Below are 25450 nucleotides of genomic sequence, written 5' to 3' on the forward strand. Positions count from 1 at the left end.
ATGTCGATCCATCTTTTAAATGGTTTAAAAGTATAATATATTGACCATCAGCTGGTCAAGTCTGAGGCTTGAGCCTTGAATAGCTCCTTCAAAGTTTGGCACAGGATTCCACTGACATGGAAGCCATCAGGACCTGGTTAGCGCAGAGGAGCAGTGACTCCACTCAAGATTTTAATTTTAATTTTAAAGGGGTTAACTCTCTATTCAGCAACATCAATCCATCTTTTAAATAGTTTACAGATCCTCCCAGGCACTGTTTCACATCAGGGGAAAAAAATACCCATTTCCCCCCCAAACCCTAGGATAATTTCTGGGTCCTTCTGTTTGGGCATTTTGGGAAGTCCTTCTGGCACCTGGAGGATCCCAAGGACAGAAAATATGGTCCCGGATTGCTTGCATGTGTCGACCTTGTCCTATAGGAAGAAACCTTTGGCTGGCTGGAACTCTAAACAGAAGCACTCCAGTAGAAAGGCGAGAATATACTGCAACATTTTGCAATTCTGTCCGTCTAGGTGTGCGATGCTTCCTTCCCTGCCAAAATGTGACCTGAGTTGACATTTGGCTCCTCGCAGAGAAGACTACAAGAAGTGCCAGGAGCCCGAATCGGACATGCCCCACATGCTCCCTTTCTCCTCTCATCGTCGGAAACACACACACACACACATTTGCCGCCTTCAGAACTGGCAAAAACCAGGCAGATGTTGAGTCAAAACGAATTCTCCAGGTGGGGACACTAAAGTAGGCCAAGAGAGATGGATGGCTTTCGCAGGAAGCTAAAATTGGAAGCTATTGTTGCTGCATGGAGAACAGAGCCCAGGAAGAGAAGTGTACTTTTAATGGGCAGAAATATGTTAAAAGATTCCGTCTTCTAAGGACATGAATTTAAGGACAGCTGAGAGAAAAGTGGAGTTGGAATAAAGGAGGGGAGCCAAAAACAGTAGCAGAAAGCTTTGAGCTGTAGGCTGGGGTACAGTACCAGTGGGGTCATTGGGTGCCATGTACTGACGGCTTCCATATCAATGAGGTGGTGAATCCTCTATGGCAGTGATTCCCAAACTCTGGTTCTCCAGGTGTTTTGGACCTCAGCTCCCAGAAACCTCAGCCATCTTGACCAATGGTTTGGGATTCTGGGAGCCAAAGTCCTAGGAAGGCCAGAGTCTGAGCATCACTGATCTATGGATTTCAGCCTGAGGTTTGAAGGAGCTGTTCAAAGGGCTCAAGCCCATCTTCACAATACATTCAGCATTGTGGGTATCCTCTTTACAATTCAGAATAAACCTGGAGCGGACTCAATGACTGACTGACTGACATGGAAAGCACCTGCCACCATTGTGCCAATGAAGAATGGGAAAAGCCATGGGGCACATGGAGATTGTAGTTAGAGAAAATGTTCTATTAGCCAGTCTTGGCGGCACAAGACAGATTGCTAAACTGTTTTGGCCCTCCGCCTCATGGCTCAGAAAGACACCAAGCTGTCACCTTCCCTGGACAAATGCTGCCGAGTACAAATATTTTCAAGGCCCTCTGGAGGCTGACCATTTCCCCCATGGGAGCATCAGACTGAGTTAATGCTCTCCATGCTTGGCTTCAGTCTAAGCTTCAAGAACTTAGCATTTATGAAAAGCAGATCCTCACTTGTGGGGGGAAGGTATTTATTCTCAGGTTTCAGCGCTCTGTGCCTGGCTTTCCCTGAGCACAGTAAATCCTCCGTAACATGCTGTTTCCTCCTGGGGTTCCTCTGATGAGCAGCTGCCTTGCCATTTCCTCAGCTGTTCTGTTGCAACCGAAAGGCAATCTGGGCAGTGGATTTTTTGTTCCCAGTGCATCCTCATACCTTTTGCTAAGTAGCTTGGGAAAAGGTGAGGCAAACAATATGGCCAGGATGGAGGAGATGGGAAAGGCCATTGATCCATTTCTTGGCAGAAGGGCTGCTGATCCGTTCTTGCACATAATTCAAAGTAATGTCTATGACCTTTAAAGCCATACATGGCTTGGGTCCAAGCTATATGAAGAACCTTATCTCCCTATGTATATGAGCCTGCCTGTACTCTCAGATCTACAGAGGAAGGTGTTCTCTTAGTCCCATCACCATCCCAGGCATGTTTGGTGAGGACACAAGGCAGAGCCTTCTCAGTGGTTACTCCCAAATTGTAGAGACCTCTTCCCTGGAGAGGTCCACCTGGCCCCTTCTCTGCTGTCTTTCTGCTAGCAGATAGCAGTCTTTATGCCTACCTATAATGCTAACAGGACTTCAGCCTAGAACTTGCTTGAGCACTAACCTGAAAGATATTTTGCCCAAAATTAAGCCTCCTTTGCCCCTGAAGCCTAAATAGTAAAGAAACAAGGGTGCCTGCTTAAAAAATATAAAGCATGGATATTTGTTAGCATTAAGAGCATCCTCTTAAAACTAGTTCTGGGCATGAAGCCAAGCCAACCAAAAACAAAGAGATAAGGGAAAACAGCCTGTGAACGTCAACAAATGGCCAGCATCAAACAGAACAGGCAAAATGTACCGCACTGGCATGAAAAGGTTACCAATATTTGATGGCTGATGCAATCTGAGAGCAGGCAGCCAGGAAGCAAGAGCCTTGCAAGCGATGAGTCACTGATAAAGGGTCAGTAAGATTTCATCCCGATTTGAATGGGAAGATCTTTGCTTACATTACCAGGGATAGTGAGATCTGATCTGATCGGGCAGATAGAGACTGAAAGCAAGCTATTGAGAGTCAAAAGGTTGCTATGCATGATACGCATCCTCCAACACAGCCATTGCTGACTCTAGCTTTGCTGTCTCTGCTAGCTCTGATGCTGATAACACAGTTCTTGGATGATAAAAGAAAACACACCCCAAAATGCTGGCAAGATAGAAAAAGAGAACCTCTGCTCCCAAACAGGCTGCAATAATAGTACAGTTCTTATCTCAAAAGATAAATGCCTGCTATAATTACAATGGATGCTGCAATGAATTGCAATGCCCATAGATGATGATTATCTTCCACGGATGTCTGATAGATACACACACGCATAAATGATAGGTGCCAATACAATTCAAAGACACAGCCATGTCAGTCTAGGAAAATCAGTGTCTTGTAGCACCTTTGAGACTAAGTGAAAGAAAGAAGTTGGCAGCATGAGCTTTCGTAGACTTGAGTCTACTCCTCAGATGCATGGCGTGGGTGTGGAATATTTGTTCCTTCAAAATCTGATCATCATTGTTGTTGTGTGTGTTGTGTAGCTTCAAGCTGATTCTGAGTTGTTTTTGTTTTGTGTGTGTGTCTATGCATTTTTCAGAATAAGTCCCAAACTATGAATAGTCCTTGAAAACTGCGGTTTTTAAGGACATTCTTGCAAAAGGGAGGGGGGGGGGAAACAAGTAAAATTATTCACTGTCACATACAGGCCTGAAATTTAAAAAGATGTACATCTGAAACCCCGCTCCCCTTTCTCTTTGTCTATTTCTTTCTCTCACACACAAAAACATCTAAACACCTACCTGGGTATTTAAAGGCTTTAAAAGTAATGCCTTCGCCATAAAATCTTTAATCCCCAACATATCGCTTACAGCCAAAAAGAGCTGCAAAAAGACACTGAGCCGTGCAGACTCTCCTTCCCAGCTTGTTCACAACCCACAAGAAATGCAACACCAAATTGCACGATCCCTTCAGGTCCAACAAGTTTTATTTGGCATCAGCATTCATGCTCTGCAGCCTACATGCCCAAGTAAAGCTTGCTAGGCTTTGGGTTGCCATGTGCAATCTCCATTGGGTTCAGTGCGACAAACACAGCTACCCCCATCCCTAGGACAATAAACCGGGCTCCTTACCCTGACAAGACGCCAAGCACCAGGTTGAGCATGAAGAAGGAACCAATGATGATGAGTGGGATGAAGTAAAGCCAGTTCCACATATTCCCTGCAGCGTCGTTGGTCTGGAAAGGCACAGAAAGAGAGAGGGAAAGGCGTCTGAGTGCATGAGAAAAATCAAGAGAGAGATTTTAAACAAGGGCCAAGCAAACATATCTGCTGTACAAGAAGAAGCCAGTTGGTGTCTTCCATGTCAATGGGACAGTGAAGAAGGGAGATGTCCAAGCTATTTTGAGATTAAAGCCCAGAGTGGAGTCATCACCATGGAGGCACCAGCCCATCACCGGAGTCTGATCTGCACTGCAGAAATAATGCACTTTGACACCACTTTAACCGCCATGGTTCCATCCCATGGAATCCTGAGATTTGTCATTTATGTCATAAAACTACAACTCCCAGAATTCCATAGCATTGAACCATAGCAATTAAAGCGGTGTCAAACTGCATTAATTCTACAGTGGAGATGAGACCTGGAAGAGACCACGCATCATTTCTAGATGTTTTCTTTCCCTTTGTTTCTTTACTGTTTCCTATTAAGATTCCTGCTGAGAGTGCATCCAATGATATCATCACAGGAGCCCAAAAACACTGCAACCGCTTGCTTCATCATACAGATCCCTGGATGCGCAGTTTCACAAAGTCCTTACAAAGAGAACTCTAGTACGTTTTATTGAGCAACACCGTGAGACCTCTCTGGCTTAGATTCATAGAATCATAGAATCGTAGAGTTGGAAGAGACCACAAGGGCCATCCAGTCCAACCCCCTGCCATGTAGGAAATCCCAATCAAAGCATACCCAACAGATGGCCATCCAGCCTCTGCTTAAAGACCTCCAAAGAAGGAGACTCCACTACAGTCTGAGGTAGTGTGTTCCACTGTGTCAAGCTTCAAGCACTGCATCAGACACAAATCCCACAATTTTACCAACTGCAAATGCCACAATGGAGTCATGACCATTTAAAAAGCATCAAGGGACTATAACAATCTGCAGCAGATATGGTCTCTGTGCAAGAAAAGAAAAAGGCATGGTAGATGAAGGAACCTGGCAGCTGTAAGGTGAACAAGTAAATTTCCAAAGCCCCAGATTAAGATTCCTACAGTCATCCAGTAACCGTGTTGGTTGGGGGAATTCTTGTCCACATTCACTGGGGTTAGGGATAAAGCATCCACATGAATGTGGAAAAACTACAAATAAAAAACTCCACTAATCTCTAGGTCCTCCAGTGTAAATCTATAGTCAACATTTGCCAGACGTTGACCACAGAATCAAGTTGGAGGACCTACAAATGCCTAGAGAAGTGTTTTCTCTAGGAACGTCTAGGTTCTCCAGCACAACTCAATGGTCAACGTCTGGCAGCGTTTGCACAGAGACCAACATCTGGAGGACCTAGAGATTCCTAGAGAGAACATATTAATTGAATCTGGAAATAATCAAATCCACAAAAGCTGCAAATGTGGAGGGCCAACCACATTTGAATTCTGTCATTCAAAAAGGGATGTTTCCAAGCTCTGGTAAAATCATGCAATTCATCAAGTCCAAAGAGGCGAAACCTGGAAGACAGTAAGGCAGAGAAACCAACCAGCCATCCATGAGCCTGAAGGAAAGAAACTTGGCCTGGGAAGCGCTCTTCCCATTCACCCCACTTGAACTGAGCATCAAAGCATGATGGACAGGGAATTGCACCAACCCTGTCTCACTCATTAACGGCTGGATGCCAAGAAGGGAAATCAATTTTTATGCCTTCGGTTAAAATACTTTAATGGTTTTAATGCTCGGATGACTGTTTACGCCGCTCAGTCCCCACCCCCCACCCCCCAAGCCCAAACACAGAGCTAATCTGATATGATCAGGCTGGAAAATGGAAATGCTTTTAATGCCTCGGTGGCATTACGCATCTCAAGACAGATGGAAGGCCTCCAACATCTCTATTCGGGTGGCCGGGTTTCCTCTTTTGCAGAGGATGGCCCTCTGTTTGGAGACTCTTCAGGTTTCAAGACAAAAGGCAGATCGCCCATTCGTTGGCTGTTTGGGGTAAATTCACGTCAGTGTTATTAAATCAGAATCTCCTGAATGGCTTGGGGCCAGGATATCTGAAAGTACTGCCTCCTCCCCATTTGAGTCCTCTGCAAATCAAAGGAAGGCAGGGAAGAATGAATTACGGAACAGCAGACTAGGTCAGCTTGGGAGCATTTGTCAACACTTAGCACTGTCTGAACAACAGACAGAGGTCATCATCTTGGCTGCTGCCGTTCCCTTCGCCATGGCAAGAGATGTTGCATCTCCCTTCAAATTACAGCCATCCTTTCTACGACACATAAATGAATTAGCATAGGCAATTTTTATGTAAATCGGTGCCCTCTTTTGCCTTGATGGATATGTCGCTATCCTAATGTCTTTGCTGCGCAGGGAGAAGAACACTTATCCACTTAAGAACAGCACAGTGTGTGCTTATTGATTTCTTGGAAGCCTTGGCTGCTTAAGAAAATATCAAACTTTGCTAGCTCAAGGAGGTAATGGCTCATGCTCATGCTCTATGACCAGCATCCTGCTAAGGACATGCGTGTACTAAAGGGTAGTTGACATTTGCCTATGTTCCTTTTCATTCAAAGGCACTGCCCAAAGTCCGGAATCTTATCCTTACAATATCTCCAGTGCCTTGAACCCACTGCATCTCAGGGTAGATCAAACTAGACATAGCTACCAGAGGTGCAAAAATAAGTACAGGCTCTTCAGTTTTCCAAGCAATTTATTTAACTGCTAGTTATACCTGGCTAATTTGGGGGTAATTCAAAGCCTAATCATTTCCAGAAAGAGGCACTTTCCCATCTGGGCAATTTTCCCCCCCTTTCCTCTGTCTGAAAATTCAGCTCGGTTTACTTTTCATTAGTATTTCACAAGTTTGTTTGCCAAGTCTGTTAATTAGCCACAGTATTTACACTTTATTTATTTCACTTTATCCTTACGCATCACTCCTGGGTGTGCAACCCACAGATCTGACATAAACCAAGGGACAGGATTCAAGCTGTGAAGAAGCCAAGACTCTCAGGTGCAGAACTAAATCCAAATATTGCCATGTGCGATGCTCCTACTGAACTGGGATGGTAGGAAGAGTCGTTCCCATGTGTTTGCATTTAAAACATACAGTCATCATTCAAGTTTGGAAAAAATTTTAACCGTCTTTTCCTCAAAGAAGTGAAGAACGGAAGATGCGCCCTGTAGAATCGAACCCCTTACTGAATTGGGATGGTAGGAGGAAGAGTTCCCAAGTGTTTGCATTTACAATTTACACTCATCATTCAAGATTTGGGAAAGATTTTAGCCCTCTTCGGCAAAGAAGTGAAGTATGAAAGATGCACCCTATAAGGATGAACCACAAACATTTCTCAGTCCGATACCCAGCTTTTCAAAGAAGCCAATTTATGAAGGTTAGGACTAGCCCTATCATGAGGCAGGAGAAGAACATTACTTCTGGAGGCAACAGCAAAGATCTGGGAATCAAACTTTGGTCTCCAGAGTCATAGTCCAACACTGAAACCACTATGTCACACTGTACACACCTCTCTATAATAGGGGCCAAACCTCCTAAAGCAGTGGTCCCCAAACTTTGGTCTGCCAGATGTTTTGGACTTCAAGTCCCATAATGTCTGACTGTTGGCCAAGTTGGCTAGGACTTCAGAAATCTGAAACATCTGAAGGACCAAAGTTTGGGAACAACTAAAGCAAGTCATCAATTTCTAAACTTCCAGTCATTATGGTTCTTTGTTTTGGTCAAAGACCATAAATAAACATACATACATACATACACACACACACACACACACATTATGGTTCTGATTTTTTTAATGGATTTGATAAGGAACCTAAGACGTTTCCTTTTACCAGCTCAGTCAATGGGTTCATCCAGCTCAGTATTGCCTACACCAACCAGCAGTAGATCTCTAGGGCTTTATGTAGGAGTCTTTTCCAACCTTAGAGGACATTGCAGGGATTGAACCTAGGACCTCAAGTCTGCAAAGCAGGAGCTATACCACGATGTTAGGACTAAACCTAACTGATAATGAGCCCTGGTGGCTCAATGGTTAAATGCCAGTACTGCAACCACAAGGTTGTGGGTTCGATCCCAGGGCTCCAAGGTTGGCTCAGGCATCCTTTCGTAGGTTGGTAAAATAAGTACCAGCTTGTTGGGGGCAATTGGCTTATAGATTGTAAACCACTTAGAGCAGGGGTAGGCAACCTTTTTGAGCCGGGGGCCAGGTTGCTGTCCCTCAGACAACCGGGGGGCCAAACTCAAAATGGCACCCGGAGCAGCGCGGAAGCTGCGGCGGGGGCGGCAATCGGCGGCAGGACCGGGCTGGGGCCAGTCCCAAGGCCTCGCCAGGCCAAATCCGGCCCGCGGGCCATAGGTTGCCGACCCCTGACTTAGAGAGTGCTGAGTTCACTGAATGTAAATGAGTCCCTATATTGGGCGAAAGATGGGATATCAATGCTATTGCCATTGCTAATTCACAACTGGCCAGAGTAAGTGTGCTTCACTTCAGAATGCAACAAACAAACCTCTAGTTTCCATGTTAAGAAAAACATTCAGCATTCCTACAATTTGAAGCACATCTCCAAAGAAGATAGCCACAGCAAAGGAGAACAAGTCTTTGGAAGAGGCTATGGGCAGCTGCTAACCCAAGGCAGGCTGTTCTCTAGCCTAATGGTTATTATAGGCTTTGGGGGCCATCCCTTTTCTAAGTGTTCTTCTTGAGAATTGTTTCCTTTTTTGGCTCAGAAGCAAGCTTGGGTACAAAGCCTTTCATTACGGCATTCACTCCTTATTATCTTTGCTCCCTGAATTGGCTCAGACAATAATCTGTTCTTCTCGCTTTTAATAGGGCCTCTGGATTATTAAGTCCACCGTGACACTTGTGTTAGAAAAGAATTTCTGGCGCCAGCTAGTAATAACTTGGCAACTTCATCGCCGAGAGAAGGAGCCAAATTGCTTCCACACGATACAAGAACTTTGGGTTCCAGATCATCCATATCTGAAAGGTCAAGACACTATGGGTCAATCTGCACTACAAGTTGCATAACTGATACCTCCTGGGATCTGTAGTTTCTAATTTGGTGAGGTGCTTAGAATTTGCTCCTAGCATATTCCCCTGAATTACAGCTCTGCAGAAACTATAACCTCACACCAGTAAACGGCTATTTCAAATCACAGGCAAATTGTACTATCAATGAATGAGGCTATGAATGAAATTTGGGGGGCTTTTTTGGTTGTCTGTGTTAAAGGCAAGCAATTCATTTAGGTAAATGAGGCCGTAAAATGGAATAAATAAAAACAGAGCAATAAATACGACGAATGGAGTCCAAATACAATAACAATGCGTGCAATGCCTAAATATTTGCAGCCAGGATAATGTTGGTTAACCAAGACTTGTATCATACATTGAGTTAGCAAATATTAAGTGGGATACTCCAAGGAATTCTAGCTTGGAGCAAACCAGGACCTCTGCAGTGAAGCCTTTCACCGATAGCAGTATTTTGTTGTTTTAAGAAAAATGCAATCCAAATACAATAATAATGTATTCGATGCCTAAACGTTTGTAGCCAGGATAATGTTGGTTAACTGGGACCTGTATCATACTTTGAGTTAAGCTGGAATGGGATACTCCTAGTTTGACGCAAACCAGGATCTCTGCAAGATAGCCATTTCCATGGTCGCAGTACTTTGTTTCTAAGCCACACTTAGCAAAAAGGCGCAGAAAGGAAACGTCTGTGAATATGACTGATTTGCCTTTATCAGATGGTTTCGAAAACCTTTAAACTGTGCTGGAATCAACTATAACTTCCCCATATATGAGACGGAGGCTTCCCAGTGCCATTGGATACAGGTCAGAGGTGGGAGGAAAGGGTGGGCAAAAAGCAAAAACACATCCGAGCCTCATTACGGCCCATTTGTTCCAACCTTTGCTCCCAGAGGGATGGGAACAGTGAAACGTTTGAAGCTAATTTCAAGCCTTCCTACCAACGGCTGAAAAGGGGAGCTAAAAATATGGGGGAAATGCTATTAGCAGCCTTAAGGAAAGAGAGAAGCAAAAGTCATGACTAGGCAGAGAAGTCTTTCTTGTCTTTACACTCCCTCACATAAAGTGACATCGAGGGATGGAGAACATTTCATCAGACTTGACAGTCCTGATAAAAGTAAGCATTTTTAGACCTAGCTGCAGAGAAACGCAGCCCTCGACTTCAACACTCAGCCATTTCCAAGGCTTACAAGGCATTCCTAAGAAAATGCAAAGGGAAGTAGACAAAATAATGTGCTTATTTTATAATGCAAAGACCTTAAAAGCATGTCTTTTGGAGGGGGGCGGGGGGGGGGTAGATAACTGGGATACATTTTGGTCAATTGGGAAACATAGCACAAGTCACATCCATTGTGAAAATAAATGCACAGATTAGGAATAAGGCACTAAAAAAGAGGTGTGGATTTCATTCCAATATCTTATGCATCTGTAGTGCAGCACAGATATAACCCAGTGTATATTCACTGCATCCAACAGACGCCACAATCTTCAACTTGCATGTTGCATTGACTTGCATGTCACCCACTAATTTAAAAGTGAGAAAAATGCTGTGTGTGTTTTGGTGCAAGGATTGGCTACACTAGGAAACACCCTTCCACAATCTGAAAAAGTGCATTTATTTGTACTGTTGGGTGCAAAGGCATTTCAGGCATTTAGCCTTCTATTTATGAATGCCTAAGCCATTCAAAACCAAATCATTCTGTGCGTTAAAATCTTTGCATCCATTTCTGAGCCTGTCTCAATGGCTTTCTGCAAACCGCTCGAACTGCAAGACCTGTGTTCAGGTTCAATGTCACAGATAAGGTAATAAGAACAATTTCGGCACTGACTGTCCTACCCTGAGAACATCCGTCCTGTCGCAGGAATGATAATGTTACAAAGACTCCGTCCTCTTTAGAGATAAGAAATGACACACATGCAGTGCAGGAGGAGTGAACGCATTAGTTTCGCTCATGCACTTTTTCACCCTGTTCGTGTAACTCAAACCTTTATAAAATGCTACGGCTGTGGATTAAGGTTTGTCTATCAGAAGCTGGACCAAAAGCAGTTCTGTTTTTCTGTGGATCCTTTGGCCAAAGACTTTGTGTGGCACCTTCTTGCATGGCAATTTCTTTCTCCTTGCTGCCATGCAGAAGAAGGAAGAGCATCTGGCGATGGATGTGAGACAATGGTGCACAGCTGCAAAAGTGTTTGGCCGGTATAACACCATGACTGACTGCATTCAGGAATGGATGCTGGAGTGGAACCAGTCCCTGGCTCCTCTGAACAATCGCTAGTTGGCTCCGAAGTGGCTGAACTAATTGTATGTTCTTTCAATGTTTTTATTTATTTAAGCAAATGAAAATTTAAACTGCCAGCCATTAACTCTGTGCAAAACTCTGTTGGGGGAGACAATGGAGCTAAAACCACCATTGGAAGGCTGGAGGAATTTGCTTTCGGAATGAGGCTCATGGTCAGGCCAGAATCTAGTAAGAGAAACATTGTTGAAAGGATTGGGTATGTTCAGCTTGGTGAAGAGAAGACTGATGGAGTGGCAAGATGGCACTTTTTAAATATCTCGAGGGCTGTCACAGGGAGGAGGAGGAAGGCCTGCCCTCTGTTGCCCCAGAGGCCAAGTCTAATGGTTTGAAGTTACAGGAGAGTGGATTTCGGTTGAATATCAGAAGGAATTTCTTGACAATAAGAGTGGATTGGCAATTGAACCAATTGTGGTGGGTCTCATCTGGACGTCTTCACATAGAGGCTGGACACCTCCCTACTGGAGATGCTTTAATGGGAGATCCTGCATTGAGCAGAGGGTTGAACTCAATAGCCAATGAGACCGCTTTCAGCTCTATGAGTCCATGACTCTATTACTCTATTTAGCTACTAGGGATGTAGGGAAACATGTGATGGGAAGGGAAGGGAAGGTCCAGAGGTGGACCTATTATCTAGGCAAATGGAGCACTGCCCACCTAATCCCCAAAACTCATGCCAACCAGCAGAAGGGCACAAGGTGTACTTAGGTGTTGTAATAGAAAAGGTTAGGTAGCTAATGAGCCTTAATTGGATCTACCTCGAGTGATCCCAGCTTCGCTGTAGGTCAGTCCACCCTCCAACCTACTAGCCCCCACCTGAAAGGCCCTCATTTGTAAAATGAGCATGTTAATTCCAAACTCCTACCCTGAATGCGCTGGAAGTCCCATCTGCCATCCATGCAAACACCCAGGAGATAAATTTGCTAATAGTGCTGTCAAAATCGATCATCTTGTAAACACCGCTAATAGGCAGAGACATGCTCTATAAATTTCCAGGCAAACACAACTATTAAATTAAGCATTAAAAAACCCCACCACTATAAATACCAAACTAGGGCACAAGGTTGACATTCTTTGTCCAGGATCCATCCAGCGGATGTGATTTAAGACTGGCCAATGCGCCAGCTCCAAGGAGAAGAGATCGGGGAGTTGGAGGAAAGGATCGGGGAGGAAAGAGAGGATACTTTAAAGGATACTTCCTTTAAAGTACATGTGAGAATTTGGGGGATGAGTAGGGTTCTTTAACATGGAAGTCACCAGCTGCTGGGCAGCAGCATAAACATTTTTCAGTCTCAGATCAATCAGTCAATCAATCAATCGCTTTCTTTATGCCCTAGCTTTTCACCAAGACTGAGCCACACTCAAGGGAGTCAGTAGGGTTGGTGTCAGACCAGTGTAACTCACCCCCAGGCCCAGAGTCATCAGGCCAATGGTCCTATAGACAATCAGGCCATCATAGAAGAGAAAGTCTTCAGTCTACTTGCCACTGATGTCTGGTGGACCGGGGCACATGAAGGGGCCATCTATGTCCCAAGCTGCTCCAGTCTACCCACCATGTTCACAACTCCTGAAGGGGTCCAGGCACTATTTGGTGACAGGAAAGCCCTCCAGGTTTTTGCGGTAGTTTTCTGACAGCATCCCAGCCATCTTCTTTGCCTTCTGCAGGCTGGTAGACCAGGTTCTTCCAGGACCTTCAGTGTCCAGGAGTCCCAGTCTACCCATGGAGAGGTTCAGCAGTATATACTGGAAGGTAGTCCCTTTCCATAAGTACACCAGAAGACACCTCCTTCTAAGGTGTCACCAGTGTGGTCCTCACCCCTCGCATCCTCTTAGAAAGACCCCTGGCCACACTCCCAACAGTCTCCTCAACACTGCAGATCTGCTTCACCAAACATATTCCATGTTCACTTTTAAGCCATCCCCTTCCTCAGCTCCAAAGCTCCCCAAGGCTCCAGTTTTCCTTTGTTGAAGAATTGCTCCAACCCTCTGGTGACTGTGCCTGCTTTTCTCTGTTCTCTATCTCCGTCGTCACATCCCATTTAGGAAATGGCAACCCAAAACAGCACATTTCCCCAAGAAGAGGAAAACCTAGAAAGCTAGACAGAAAACCACAAGCTTTGGGCCACCGATAAATCAATACACGTCCCTGCACTAACAGGGCCGAATAATAAAAAATTCATCCACCCCGGTGCTAGCATAGACCCGCAGTGTTGCCTTATTCATGAGATTGCTGCTCCCTGCTGCTGTTATAGCTTTAATTCGCCACCAAGAATTACAGACTAGCCAAGGAATGCTTCCTTTACCTTTCCCACTTGCCTCCCACCACTTTTTTTTTTAAATAAGCTAAACACATTAAATTAGGAATAAACAACTTTATCAAAAGCAAACTGCCGAGCGGGCGGAGGGGAGCACAAGGCAAAAGCGGAAAAGCGGCTGAACCTCAATGATGGAGCACATGTTTTGCCTGACGAATGACCCCAACATAATCCAAGGGACTACCTGGGAAATGACTTCTTTCAGAAACCCTGGAGAACCGCTTCCAGGCAGCCCAGACTGTACTGGGCTAATGCTCTAAAGCAGGTTGCAATACAGACAGGCCTTAATGGAAATCTTGGCAATACACAACCAAAGAAGAAGAAGAAAATCAGCCCATTTGAGATGTGGTGCTGGAGAAGAGTGCTGAGGATACTGTGGACAGCCAACAAGACAAACAAATGGGTCCTGGAACAGATCCATCCTGAAATCTTCCTGGAAGCCAAGATGATTAATCTGAGGCTATCATACTTGGGCCACATCATGAGAAGGCACCACTCATTAGAAAGGCAATAATGCTAGGGAAAGTAGAGGGTAGTAGAAAGAGAGGAAGATCACAGGCCACATGGATAGGCTCTATCAAGAAGACCATAGCCTTGAATTTGCAGGGCCTAAGCAGAGCAGCGGAGGACAGGAGTCTCGGAGATGTCTCATCCCTGGGGTCACCATGAGTCGTTGTAGGACAAGCAACACTTGCTGAAACGCCCTCTTCTACACAACTATTAAAGGTACAGGAGCCGTGGACCTTGTTTCGCCTGGAAACCTTCTATTGGGAACACTTTAGGACATTCAAACAGGGGGGAAGCCCTGCAGAGAATTATTCATTTTCTCCCACAGTGGGGATGATAATTATTCATCCTCGCAAGCAACGGCGGAGGATTTACAGCCCTATCACCATGCCCTTAGCCATTTCCCTAAAGAGAGACGCAACATGCATGGAGATATGTTGATCCTTATCAACCAAACAGCTGTAGGAGTGTTTATCTTTGCCAGGCACAGGCCCTCGGTAAAGCTAATTGCTTAACAAATTGCCCATTTCGAGCTGAAGCCACCCAGTATTTCCAGTCCATGCCAATCTTACGCGCATCGCTCACCCATGTCTCTCTCGGTTCCGTCTCCGTTCCATGTTAATCAGCAATTTTATTTTTAATCTCTGCTCAAAAGAAGTCATCTTTAAACACACACATATATATATATATTTAAGTGTATTTTTAAACCTCCTCTCCTCTCAAGGCCCACCTTTCTAAAAATATGCACTTTGAATCACGTTTTCGTGGGTTGACGCTGCCGAGAATGGCTTCGCAGTGTAGGAAGAAATTCAAAATCGGTGGGTGATTAAACTCCAGTCCACCAATTAATGTGAAAGGCATGTCTCAGATAAATTCGTCTCAGAATTCACAATGATCTAAGTGCACAAGCGTTCCTAATAAAATCTATGATGAAATAAAAGTGTTGTCCGGAGCGTGACTTCTCCCCCTTCCCTTTCCTCCAGGCCAGACAATATTTTACCCATTGCATCCTAGCCCTCATTCCCAATCTGAATCAGTGGATTGATTTGAGAGCGGAGCGTGGTTCACACTACATTTGCTGCGATTACATTTTTTCCCTGTAAAACAACCCACTTGTGGTTTACATACATCCATAGTATTCGCCTCATATCTGACCTACCCAAATCATTGTGCAGGAATTATCCTGTGGGGTAACTCACATGTTTTTTGAACAACAACAACAAATACAGTTTTCTGCACAAGAAACAACGTTACCTGCATAAGAAACCCATTTGGTTCACAGAAAACAAGAGGTTTACATAAGAAAAAAGCACATTTTTCTCTGCAGGATCATTCCTGTGCAACATTGTAGGATGTTCGATATCGATTGTGCAAAATTCTCACTGTTCTCTGCCTGGAAAGAAATCATTGCAAATATCCTTTCTCTTCGTATCCTGGAGTGAATGCACAATGTTGCAATGGGGCCTACTAGTTGAACTACAACATCCCTTATCCCTCACCATTGGCTATGCTGGCTGGGGCTGATGGGCCATCTGGAGCATGATATGATGGAAATGTCTGTAATGGGATTAGACTATCCATCTTTTTCTTTTCTTCTTTCTTTTGTAGAAATATTGAAGATCTAAAGACCAAGCCGTCAGGCACAGTGAAAGCGGATTTTGGACCAGATCCGTGCAAAGAAACTTAGAAAGAAAACAAAGCACTTCATCTGCCATCCCTTGCCAGGAAACCTGAGCAGGAGCTGAAGAAATTCAATCACAACTTGACAACTTTTGCTCATCCTGGGAACAGAGAGATCTTTCCTGGGCCTAGCAAGTGTTTCTTGGCACAGCAAACTAGCCAACAAGTTCCTTTCAAGAGTAACTAACACATTGAGCACTGTGTCTATGTTTAGGAACCAAATCAGCCAGAGGAGAAGCCTAAAAACAATGGATGAAACCTTTGTGGGTTTGCTTTTAAAGGTTATCTGCAAAATTTACAAGAGTTTTACAATTAGGTGATGAGGCTGAAGAATGAATCTATGATAACAATGGGATTAAAATCTAGTGAGCCACCTCTTTTGCAGGGAAAACCAAAATCTAAATTACTAAACTAAAGTGGACCAACCTGTTTCAAACACTATAAATATGTGAACAGAAATATATGCATTAGGAAAATGCCTATTGAAATATGTGCACATATCTGTGGAAAGGAACATCCCAATCTGATAAGGCAACAGGATGGAACTATTTATGCCAGAGGGAAATAAAGAACCCGAACAAGACAAGACAAGACAAGACAGATCGGTGCCCATCCTTGAGTCAAATGGCCATGAAATGCAAAAAGTACAGTCCGTGACAATTCAATCAAAGCTTACATCTATGCAAAACAGGCACAGTGCCCTTCAGGGCAGCAATAATGGGTGATAATACCAATTTGACTATTTCCTTTTGGGAATGAATGGAGACAGTGTTTCCTGTCCTTTCCACAGGTATTGATTAAGTTGAAATTTTTAGGTTGATTGCATTACTATCATCCATTGCTCCATCCATGAATGGTCAATGTGCTTATCTTTAAAACATTTAGGATGATCATTTTTTGTATTTGTATGGTTCTTTGGATTACTACTCTGTCCAGATTAGTGAGCTGATTGTTGGACTACAACTCTAGAGACCAGGGTTTGATTCCCAGCTTGGTCATGAAACCCACTTGGTGGCCTTGGCCAAGTCACACTCTCTCAGTCTCAAGGGAAGGCAATGGCAAACTTCTCCTGAACAAATCTCGCCAAGAAAACCCCATGATAGGTTGGCCTTAGCGTCACCATCAGTCGGAAATGGATTGAAGGCATTCAACAACATCAAGCAACACATGCATATGAGAGTTTACTGCTTAGAAACAAACATGCTTTGGCCCATTGAAGTCAGTTGAATTTAGGTCTGCCATGACTAACTTTTCCCAATGATTCCAGTGAGGCCCAATGAATCTACTCTGAACCCAAACATATACATACACACATCTACGCAAGTCGCCTTCAAATCACCTGTCGGATAATGGCCACACCATGAATTCCGTAGCCTTTTCTTTGGCAACCTTGGATAGCTCATGGCTGAGCTATCCAAAGCCCAGTGGAGATCCACCATTTCATGGAGATAGATGCCTGTAGACACCATTGCTGTTTTACTTAGCCATCAAACCCAAGAGCTGACCCAAGAGAAGAAGGAACAAGCAAAGAAAGAATGAAAAGAATCAGAAGAATCAGCAGTCTGAATAGTAGCATTTCTCCTCTGTGCATCTCCTCCTTCTAGCAAACCCCAGCTTTTTTTCCCAATGCAAGGCACCAGTGAAAAGCATGTCCTCCTGAACCAATGCCAGGAAAAACAAAAAGAAAACTTTGCTTATTTCTCCCCTAGCCCTTCTTCATTGTATAATAAGGCACAAAGCAAAGCAATTTTCCCCTATCTTGGCAATCTGTGCTTTTTGTTGCCGTTGATTATTTTCCCCTGGCTAAGCAGATTCTTCCCCCCATCCTTCTCTTTTCCATATTAACGCACAACAAGGGAGAGCTAAAGCTCCCATACAGTGTGAAAGGAGCATGCTTGCATGAATCCCATGCTTCCTTCCATCCTTTGCTTCGCTCCTCAGGAAATCTGCAAACAGAAATCTTCAGGTGCAGATAAATATCCCTGTAAAGAGGGACCTCCACACAACATGGCACACATGCTGCATATGTTACACCTATAGAAAAATCCTAGCACTGACTTCTTGGAAAGCAGCTTGAGAAAGCCGCCTATTCTTACTATCAGACATCAGGACTTTTGCACAAAGTACACTTATTATAATACTTGCACAAATTATGAAGAACAAGACCCCACTAACAATGATTTAGCGTCTCAGTCTGATGCCGGAGCCAACAACTCTCTCAGGGGTTGATGGATGCTCCAAATGCACTCTCATCATGTCAAGGAGGCCAGACCTGATAAAAATCCAGGGAACAGCAAGCTTCTTTCATGTCCACATAATGAAACCATGACTGATGATGGCACATAATAAAATCAAGATAAAAACTAGCTGCAGAGAATAAAATTAGTCAAGCTTTGGGATGCCAAAATGAAACCAGCAGCAAGATCAAAGAGGGTTAAAATCAGAAGAAAAAATGCAAAAAGGGTTCTTGAAATGCCTGGGATAATATATCTTCACTCAGCACCAAAATGGTTGCAGGAAACCTATGGGTTCTTCTGAGCACTTCATAAATGGGGTGCCACCACAGAAAGGCACCACTCTCTTTTTAGCCACTTGTTGCTGTTGTGTGCCTTCAAGTCACTTCTATCTTGTGGCAACTCTATCATGGCAGTTTCTGGGGCTGAGAGTATGTGACTCACCCTACATCATCCAGTGCGTTTCCATGCCGAAGCGGGAATCAAACCCTGAGTCTCCGACACGCAAATCACTACAACATGATGACTCTCTTTAGCCATTTACTTCACCTGATATAGTAGTAACAGAGACGTACACATGTTACAATGAATGAATGAATGAATGAATGATCCACAAGAATTAAAAAGCAGCAGTTTACAGTCAAAAGACTACGTTTGGTCTCAATTGGTCATAGGCAAAGCTAAGAACAGTTTTATCAACACTCTCATCGACAGACCAAGGAAGTGTTCCAGCCATAAACACACACTGTCATGTGGTTGAAGGCACTTACTAAGGGTCTACTGGAGAGATAGGTCCATTTATGGTCTGGACGTGTGGGCTGCTTAGGACAGACTATGTTCTTTATGGTTTATACAGAGTTTAGAAAAGTCCTTTTTTTGCATGATAGTTCCCCAGAATCCATGGGTAACCAAGCTAGCTGGGATATTCTGGGAGCTGTCATCGGGAAAAGGAACTTTTGTAACCTCTGTATCACTAGATGTGCATCAGTTGTCCTACCTTGCAATAAGAAAGACTGGACTGCGCATCCATTTCCATCACCTCCAGCCCAACCGCTCCAAGCAACCCAAAGGAACTTTTGTAACGTAGGTGATGTGGACCAGTAGAATTAGAAGGTAGTTAACTGGTCCCACCATTCACCCAGAAGGACAGGGCTATGCAACCATTTCCATCACCCCCAACCCCACCACTCCAAACTACCATAGACCAGTAGAGTTAGAAGGTGGGTAACTGGTCCTACCTTGCAACAAGAAGGATAGGGCTATGCAACCATTTCCATCACCCCCAACCCCACCACTCCAAGCTACCCAAAGAAACTTTTGTAATGTAGGTGATGTGCATCAGTAGAGTTAGAAGGTGGTTAACAAAAGGACTGGCTCTGCATGCCCTCCACCTTAGAAATTCCATCTTGTGTTTTTCACCCCAACCCCACGGCTCCATGAGACTCTCTGGCGGTGACCACAAAACCTCTTTCGGGAAGCCAGGTTTATGACGCCACTGCAGGAATGGACTTTCCTCTCCCCTGTGTCCCCTCAAAGCTTTTTGCCTCATTGATGCTTTAATGTCTCTGCCTCCAGCATAAATCATTTCCCAGATAGTGTCTTGCTTAGAAAGCTTTCATCGGCTTCAATTAAAAATAAAAATGGGGGGGAGGACTCCCTTAAAGCTTAAGGCAGGAACAAAGGAAGCAAAGATCTGTGTGTTCAGCGAGAACCTCCAATCCATCGGCTTGGCTTTTTATAACCCTTTAATTTATTATCAGAGAGAGAGAGATTGAGAGAAAGACACCGGGAGCAGAATGGCTTCCATGCCAGTCTTTGGATACATCTACACATTTCCTTAAAAGAATAAAACCCATCAGTTTTCCTCACATTGGTATAGCAATGCCTAGTTTCTGCAGACTTTGCATGAATTCCTGAGCCAATTCCCTTCCTCAAAAGACCAGAAAGGCAAATTGGAAACAATACAACTGGGGAGGTCTGACTGTGCTGATCCATTGAGTTTTACTCTACTCCAGCGGTTCCCAAATTCTAGTTCCCTGACGTTTTGGACTTCAACTCCCATAAGCCCCAGCCATCTTGGCCAAGAATTAGGAATACTGGGAGCTGAAGTCCAAAACTTCTGGAAGACCAACATTTGAGGGCCACTGCATCTTTTCCATTCTGTCATGCCTTGGTCCCAGGATTCAGACTCTGACACTGACAACGAAGCAGAAGGACAAGGTATCATGTCTAACATGGCTCCAGAATCCATGCAAAAGGTTTGCCAAGGCCCCCAGTGGTACTTACATTGTAGAGGATGTCTGTCCATCCCTCCATCGTGATGCACTGGAAGACGGTGAGCACAGCAAACAGGATATTGTCGAAGTTGGTAATTCCAAAGTTGGGACCTTCCCAGTATTTTTTGCACGTTCCTTCTTCGCACAGTCTGGCCGGCTTCTCCTCTCCACATGGAAAATCTCCCACCCTTTCCCCTGTGAAGAAGCGAGGAAAGGGGTGAAAGGAGGTGGAAACAAACCATCCAAAAGCTGCTAAAGATTATGGACTCCCTTATTGTTGATGCTGTGTGCATTCAGTTCATTTCTGACTTATGATGAGGAACCTATCCTGGGGTTTTTTGACTTAAGATGAACCTATCCTGGGGTTTTCTTGGCAAGTTTCTTCAGAACAGGTTTGCTGTCCTATGAGGCAGAAAGAGCATGATTTACCCATGGTCGTCCAGTGAGTTTCCATGGTTGATGGGGAATCAAACCCTGGTCTCCAGAGTTGTAGTCCAACACTCAAACTACTATGGGCTCTTCCCTCAACTAAGCTCAGCTCTTGCTTATACTCAGTTAATTTATGCTAGAACTGAGTTCAAACTGAATCCAAAATGACCCTCTGGGCTTCTCCAGATGACCATCTCCATTTCCCCACAATGCTACCATTTGGTGGTTACCTAGCATTGCGACATCTTTCCACACTCAAACACAGCAAAATGCCTCCTCCTGGTTACTGGGAGTTAGACACAGAAGCTAAACTGTGTTACAGGGTTTTTTGGCCTTGCTCTTTTTTGCCTTACATTATCAGAGCAGAATTCAGAGATATAGCTGTGTTAGTCTGGAAATTCAGTATGCAAAAGGATCTTGTAGTATCTTCTCGGCTAACTGAATGAAAGACGATAGTAGCCTAAGCTTTCATAGACTTGATCTGAGGAAGTAGACCAAGTCCATGAAAGCTTACGTGACCAGCTTCTTTCTTTCAGCTTGTCTAAAAGGTGCTACAAGATCCCTTTGTGTTCTCAGTACTTACTATGAAATATTTAACTAACACCAAAAACAGAGGACACAATCTCAAAAAAAAAAAAAAACCTTACACTGGATAACCCTACGTTTTGCTTACCTAAATCACCAAGAGGATACTGGCTTAGGTGTGTTTTGCTTGACTGAGAGAAAAGATGCTATCTCTCAGGAGGCTATCTCTGCAAATTATATTTTGTGCAAATTGCAAATAAGAATAAAAGCACCAAAAAAAAAGAAAAAAGACATAGTTGCCTCAGTGGATGTGAGATCTGTCACAGCCTGCCAGTACAAGGACATTATTTCACAACATGGACAGCGACAGAGTTGCGTTGCTCTCACTCCCCATCCTCCATAAACCTTGTTCCATTCCTTCTCATTCCCCAAAGCATTGCTCAGATCAGGATTTTCCCATCCACTCCGTTCTCTTAAGACCCAATGGAGATGAGTTGCGACGTGGTCCCTATCTCTGAAATCAATGCCCCATTGTTTGCATTTCCATTCCCGTATCATCAATATTCAGGGAGATGGCCTTGTTCGACAGCTCCCTCCCTGACCTACTTTCGCTGTTTGGGAGACGGCTGCTCTGCAAGCAGAGATAGACACATTGATATGAGCAAATGAAGATGGGTCATGTTAAATAGGCCTCCTCGGAGATTACCGACAGATGCTCAGATGAACCGGAGGCAATGCTTGTCTCTTGGAGCACCCAAGGGACCCCAGCTACAGAAAACCTCTATGACCTAGCTATCTTCCTACCATCACCATCGCTCTTCTTCTATCTTGTAGGAGGAGGAAGAGGGCAGACCTATTTCTCCAGCAGCCCAGAGAGTATCCAGTATGATCCATTTATCCTCAAGGGTTAGCAGAGGCGCACTTGGCAGCTCCATCTATATAGATTCAGCCCCTGACTATGGGGCTACAGGTCAAAGAGATTGATTTCCCTGGAACGTGATCACGTGGAACCTGCTTTCTTGTGTAATGAAAGAAATTGTTATTCAGATTATCACACTGAGAAAGAGGCAAGAAGTCCTACTTCTGTCTAAAGTAGCCTTCCTCCCCAGGAGATGATCCAAAGAAATTGGAAGGAAGCAAGACAAATGTCTTTTTTGACCCATGCAAGTACACGGATCTTGAGTATAAACCGAATTGCATCCATGGCTGCTGCCACACTGCAGAATTAATGCAGTTTGGCACTGCTTTAACTGTCATGGCTCAGTGCTATGGAATCTTGGGATGTGTAGTTTGTTGCGGCATTGGAGCTCCCTGACAGAGAGGGCCAAATACACCACAAAACAACAAAGCCCAGAACTGCATAGCATTGAGCCATGGATGTTAAAGCAGTGTCCAACTGCATTAATACTGCAGTGCAGATGCAGCCTCTGTCATCGCCATGTCAAAGAAGAAAGTTCAAGAGAGGTGTGGTGGTTGTTATGTGCCACCAAGTCAACTTGAAAAACCCCACCATGAAGGAGCAAGCTCAGCATCGCTGCCTCATCTCACCTGTTTCGTTGGAGAAGCAGGCTTTGTGGAACTTGCCCATGTAGAACTCCAGTCCAATGATGGCAAACATCACAATGGCGAAGAAGAGGAGGAGCCCGATCTGGAGAAGTGGCACCATTGCCTTCATGATCGATTTGAGGACAACCTGTAAACCTAAACAAGAAGACACAAGTGGAGTCAACATTTCAGGATTCTGTTGGATGGGTCCCTTGCAGCTAAAGTGGGGTCAAATAACATTATGTGGACACTTTATTCATGCATTTATTTATTTAATTGTCCAAACGTCGTCCTATTTTGGACCGAACGGCAGTGAATGACTTCCGCCATCGCAATGTGGGAAATACGAATATGGCCAGATTTTTTTCCCCTAATCTCTACCCTAGATATGCCAAGGAAAGAAAGCCGCCTCTGGAGCTGTCAGTCAACCGCCATGCCCTTCATCGATGTAAGATACACTTTCAATTAAATCCAGAGAGATAAGAGCTGAAGTCAAGGAGACCGCAGAGTCAGATAATTTTATGCAGACGGTTGCAGAATGAAACAAAGGCTGCAACCATCCAGCCAGCTGCTGGGAAGCATCTTGGCTGAAAGGACCACTTCCCTGAGCCAGCAAGCATTGTGGAGGGCTTTCTTTCTGTTATTTCTTTTTAAATCTTTTATTATTATTATCATTAAATGTTAATATTTCCTTGCCTTGAAAACATTGCAGTGTACAAGGAAATCAGGTCAGCCCATCAAATAGCCAGCGAAACCAACAATGGATCACGGCGGGTTGCAACATGTTGACGGTATCCGCGTACATCTGGAAGCCTTTGTCGACGGTTTATTTGTAAGTCTCAGAAAGTGTCCATTCACAGCTTTCTGGGTAAGATTAGAACAGCGACGGAAAGCCCCATGAGGCCTTCCTTTGTCGCAAAGCCATTCAGCAAGACAAAGTCCCCAAAGAACATTTCAGAGATGTACAGCGCTGCGTCCTTCTCTGCTTCGGCAACTTTGGAATTGAGATGATACTCTGCACCTGGAGTGGGCAACTCCATAGGGACCAGGGGCCAATTCCACAAATGCACGCAATACTCACACAGAGAACAAAACCCAAATATCTCAGTTGTCCTCTGCAATCCCTCTCAAAATGGTGGTCAGGAAAGTGGCTCCGCACCACTTTGAGATGGACTGCAGAAGAAAATGGATGGGCTGACCTGCCATTTTGAGAAGGATTACACAGGTCTATGGAGATATTTGGGAGTAGTAGAGAGCCCTGCGGTGCTTAAGCATGTGAGTGTGGGTATTTTTTGTGTGTTGGCATTTGTTTGGAGGCTTTTGCGTGTTATTTTGGACCGAAATTGTGCTGATCATTTTTTTAAAATTTGGGCATTCATGGTCTTTTGAAGACTGGTGGAGGGCTTTGGTGGTCAGGGATGTGGTTCGCAGAGGCCACATGTGGCCCAAGAGTCACACTTTGCCCAACCCTGCTGTACACTGAATGTAAGCAATATATTCACTAAAGTAGATGCTGTTGATTCTTATGTCAGTCAAGTGATGAACCAGCTATCCAACAGGGTGAACCCTATCTCCAAAATAGCTTCCGCTCCTTTAAAGTTCCGACTAAAATCCGGAGTGGATTCATCAACCCCATAACACCAAAATCCTCAGCCTCCACTGATCCACTCACAGATACTTTTTTTCGTTCCTAACATGTCAGACTACAACTCCCACCATCCCCAGACAAGAGGTACTCACTGGGGATTCCAGAGACGAGCTTCAGCGGCCGCAATACTCTGACAGCTCTCAGCGTCCGTAGGTCAAACTGGGTCCCAGCTGTAGCAAGAATCCTAAATGGTTGGATTGGAAAGGAGGAGAAGGAAAAGAGGAAAACCAGAAAAATGAATTGCACAAAGAGGCCAGGGATGCAAATAAAAGCAAACCAACCCACAGTCCAAAGGAGCTCAAGACGCTTGGGATGAAGTTTGGACCAAGAACAGGGAACCTTTTCCACTCTAAATGCTATTTCAGAGAAGTTCCCAGAGGCTGGATTGAACTGATGTGTGAGATCTGAGGCCAAATTCACCATGTTTGAACATCCAGGTGTCATTAATAGTAGGCGCTGTTGACCCCTGACACTGGCAAGAATGGAACCCAAGGAACTTTTGAGACAGGGACAAGCTTCCAGTCTGCTAGCAGTGGCATCTATGTTCTCCCATGGCATCAGGGCAGTCAATCCGTTCTGGATTTCAGCCTGATGTTTAAAGGAGCTATCCCAACTGCAACACCTTGGATAAGTCCTAGAAAGGTCAGAGTAGAAACTAGACAGGACTCAGATACAACCACTTGCGACCCCGTCCCCAGGCATTATCCTTGATGCTGTATTTCCTGCTGATACCAACTGTATGCTCCAATTGGGAGCAATTATTTATTTCAATATGGAAGGGAGGGGAGGAAGGAAGGAAGGAAGGAAGGAAGGAAGGAAGGAAGGAAGGAAGGAAGGAAATGAGGAAGAAAAAGAAAAAGGAGGGAGGGAGGGAGGGAGGGAGGTGGAGAAGAAAGAATGAAAGTAAGGAGAGAGGGAGGGCGAAAGAGAAAGAAGGATGGAGGGACACAGAGGAAAAGAAGGAAGGAAGGAAGGAAGGAAGGAAGGAAGGAAGGAAGGAAGTTAAGGGACGAAGAAGGAGAGAGAGAGAGAAAAAGGAAGGAAATGAGGAAGAAAAAG

At 44.4% G+C, this 25450-nt stretch overlaps 1 protein-coding gene across 8 annotated transcripts in view; it reads right to left on the reverse strand.

Annotated features, from left to right (window-relative positions):
- Positions 1–25450, reverse strand: part of LOC149308021 (voltage-dependent N-type calcium channel subunit alpha-1B-like) — a 170986-nt gene that overhangs the window by 96140 nt on the left and 49396 nt on the right. For all 8 annotated transcript variants that reach the window (XM_089534922.1, XM_089534921.1, XM_089534919.1 and 5 more), the window contains exons 4-7: positions 24484–24575; positions 22747–22899; positions 20255–20439; positions 3824–3927 (exon numbers count right to left, since the gene is read on the reverse strand). In XM_089534922.1, the coding sequence (XP_089391048.1) occupies positions 3824–3927; positions 20255–20439; positions 22747–22899; positions 24484–24575 (534 nt within the window). The remainder of the gene's footprint in view (positions 1–3823; positions 3928–20254; positions 20440–22746; positions 22900–24483; positions 24576–25450) is intronic.

Source organism: Sceloporus occidentalis, unplaced genomic scaffold (genome assembly GCF_023333645.1).
Source record: "Sceloporus occidentalis isolate IW3139 unplaced genomic scaffold, rSceOcc1.0.p SCAF_8, whole genome shotgun sequence".
In the NCBI taxonomy this organism is placed as follows: Eukaryota; Metazoa; Chordata; class Lepidosauria; order Squamata; family Phrynosomatidae; genus Sceloporus; species Sceloporus occidentalis.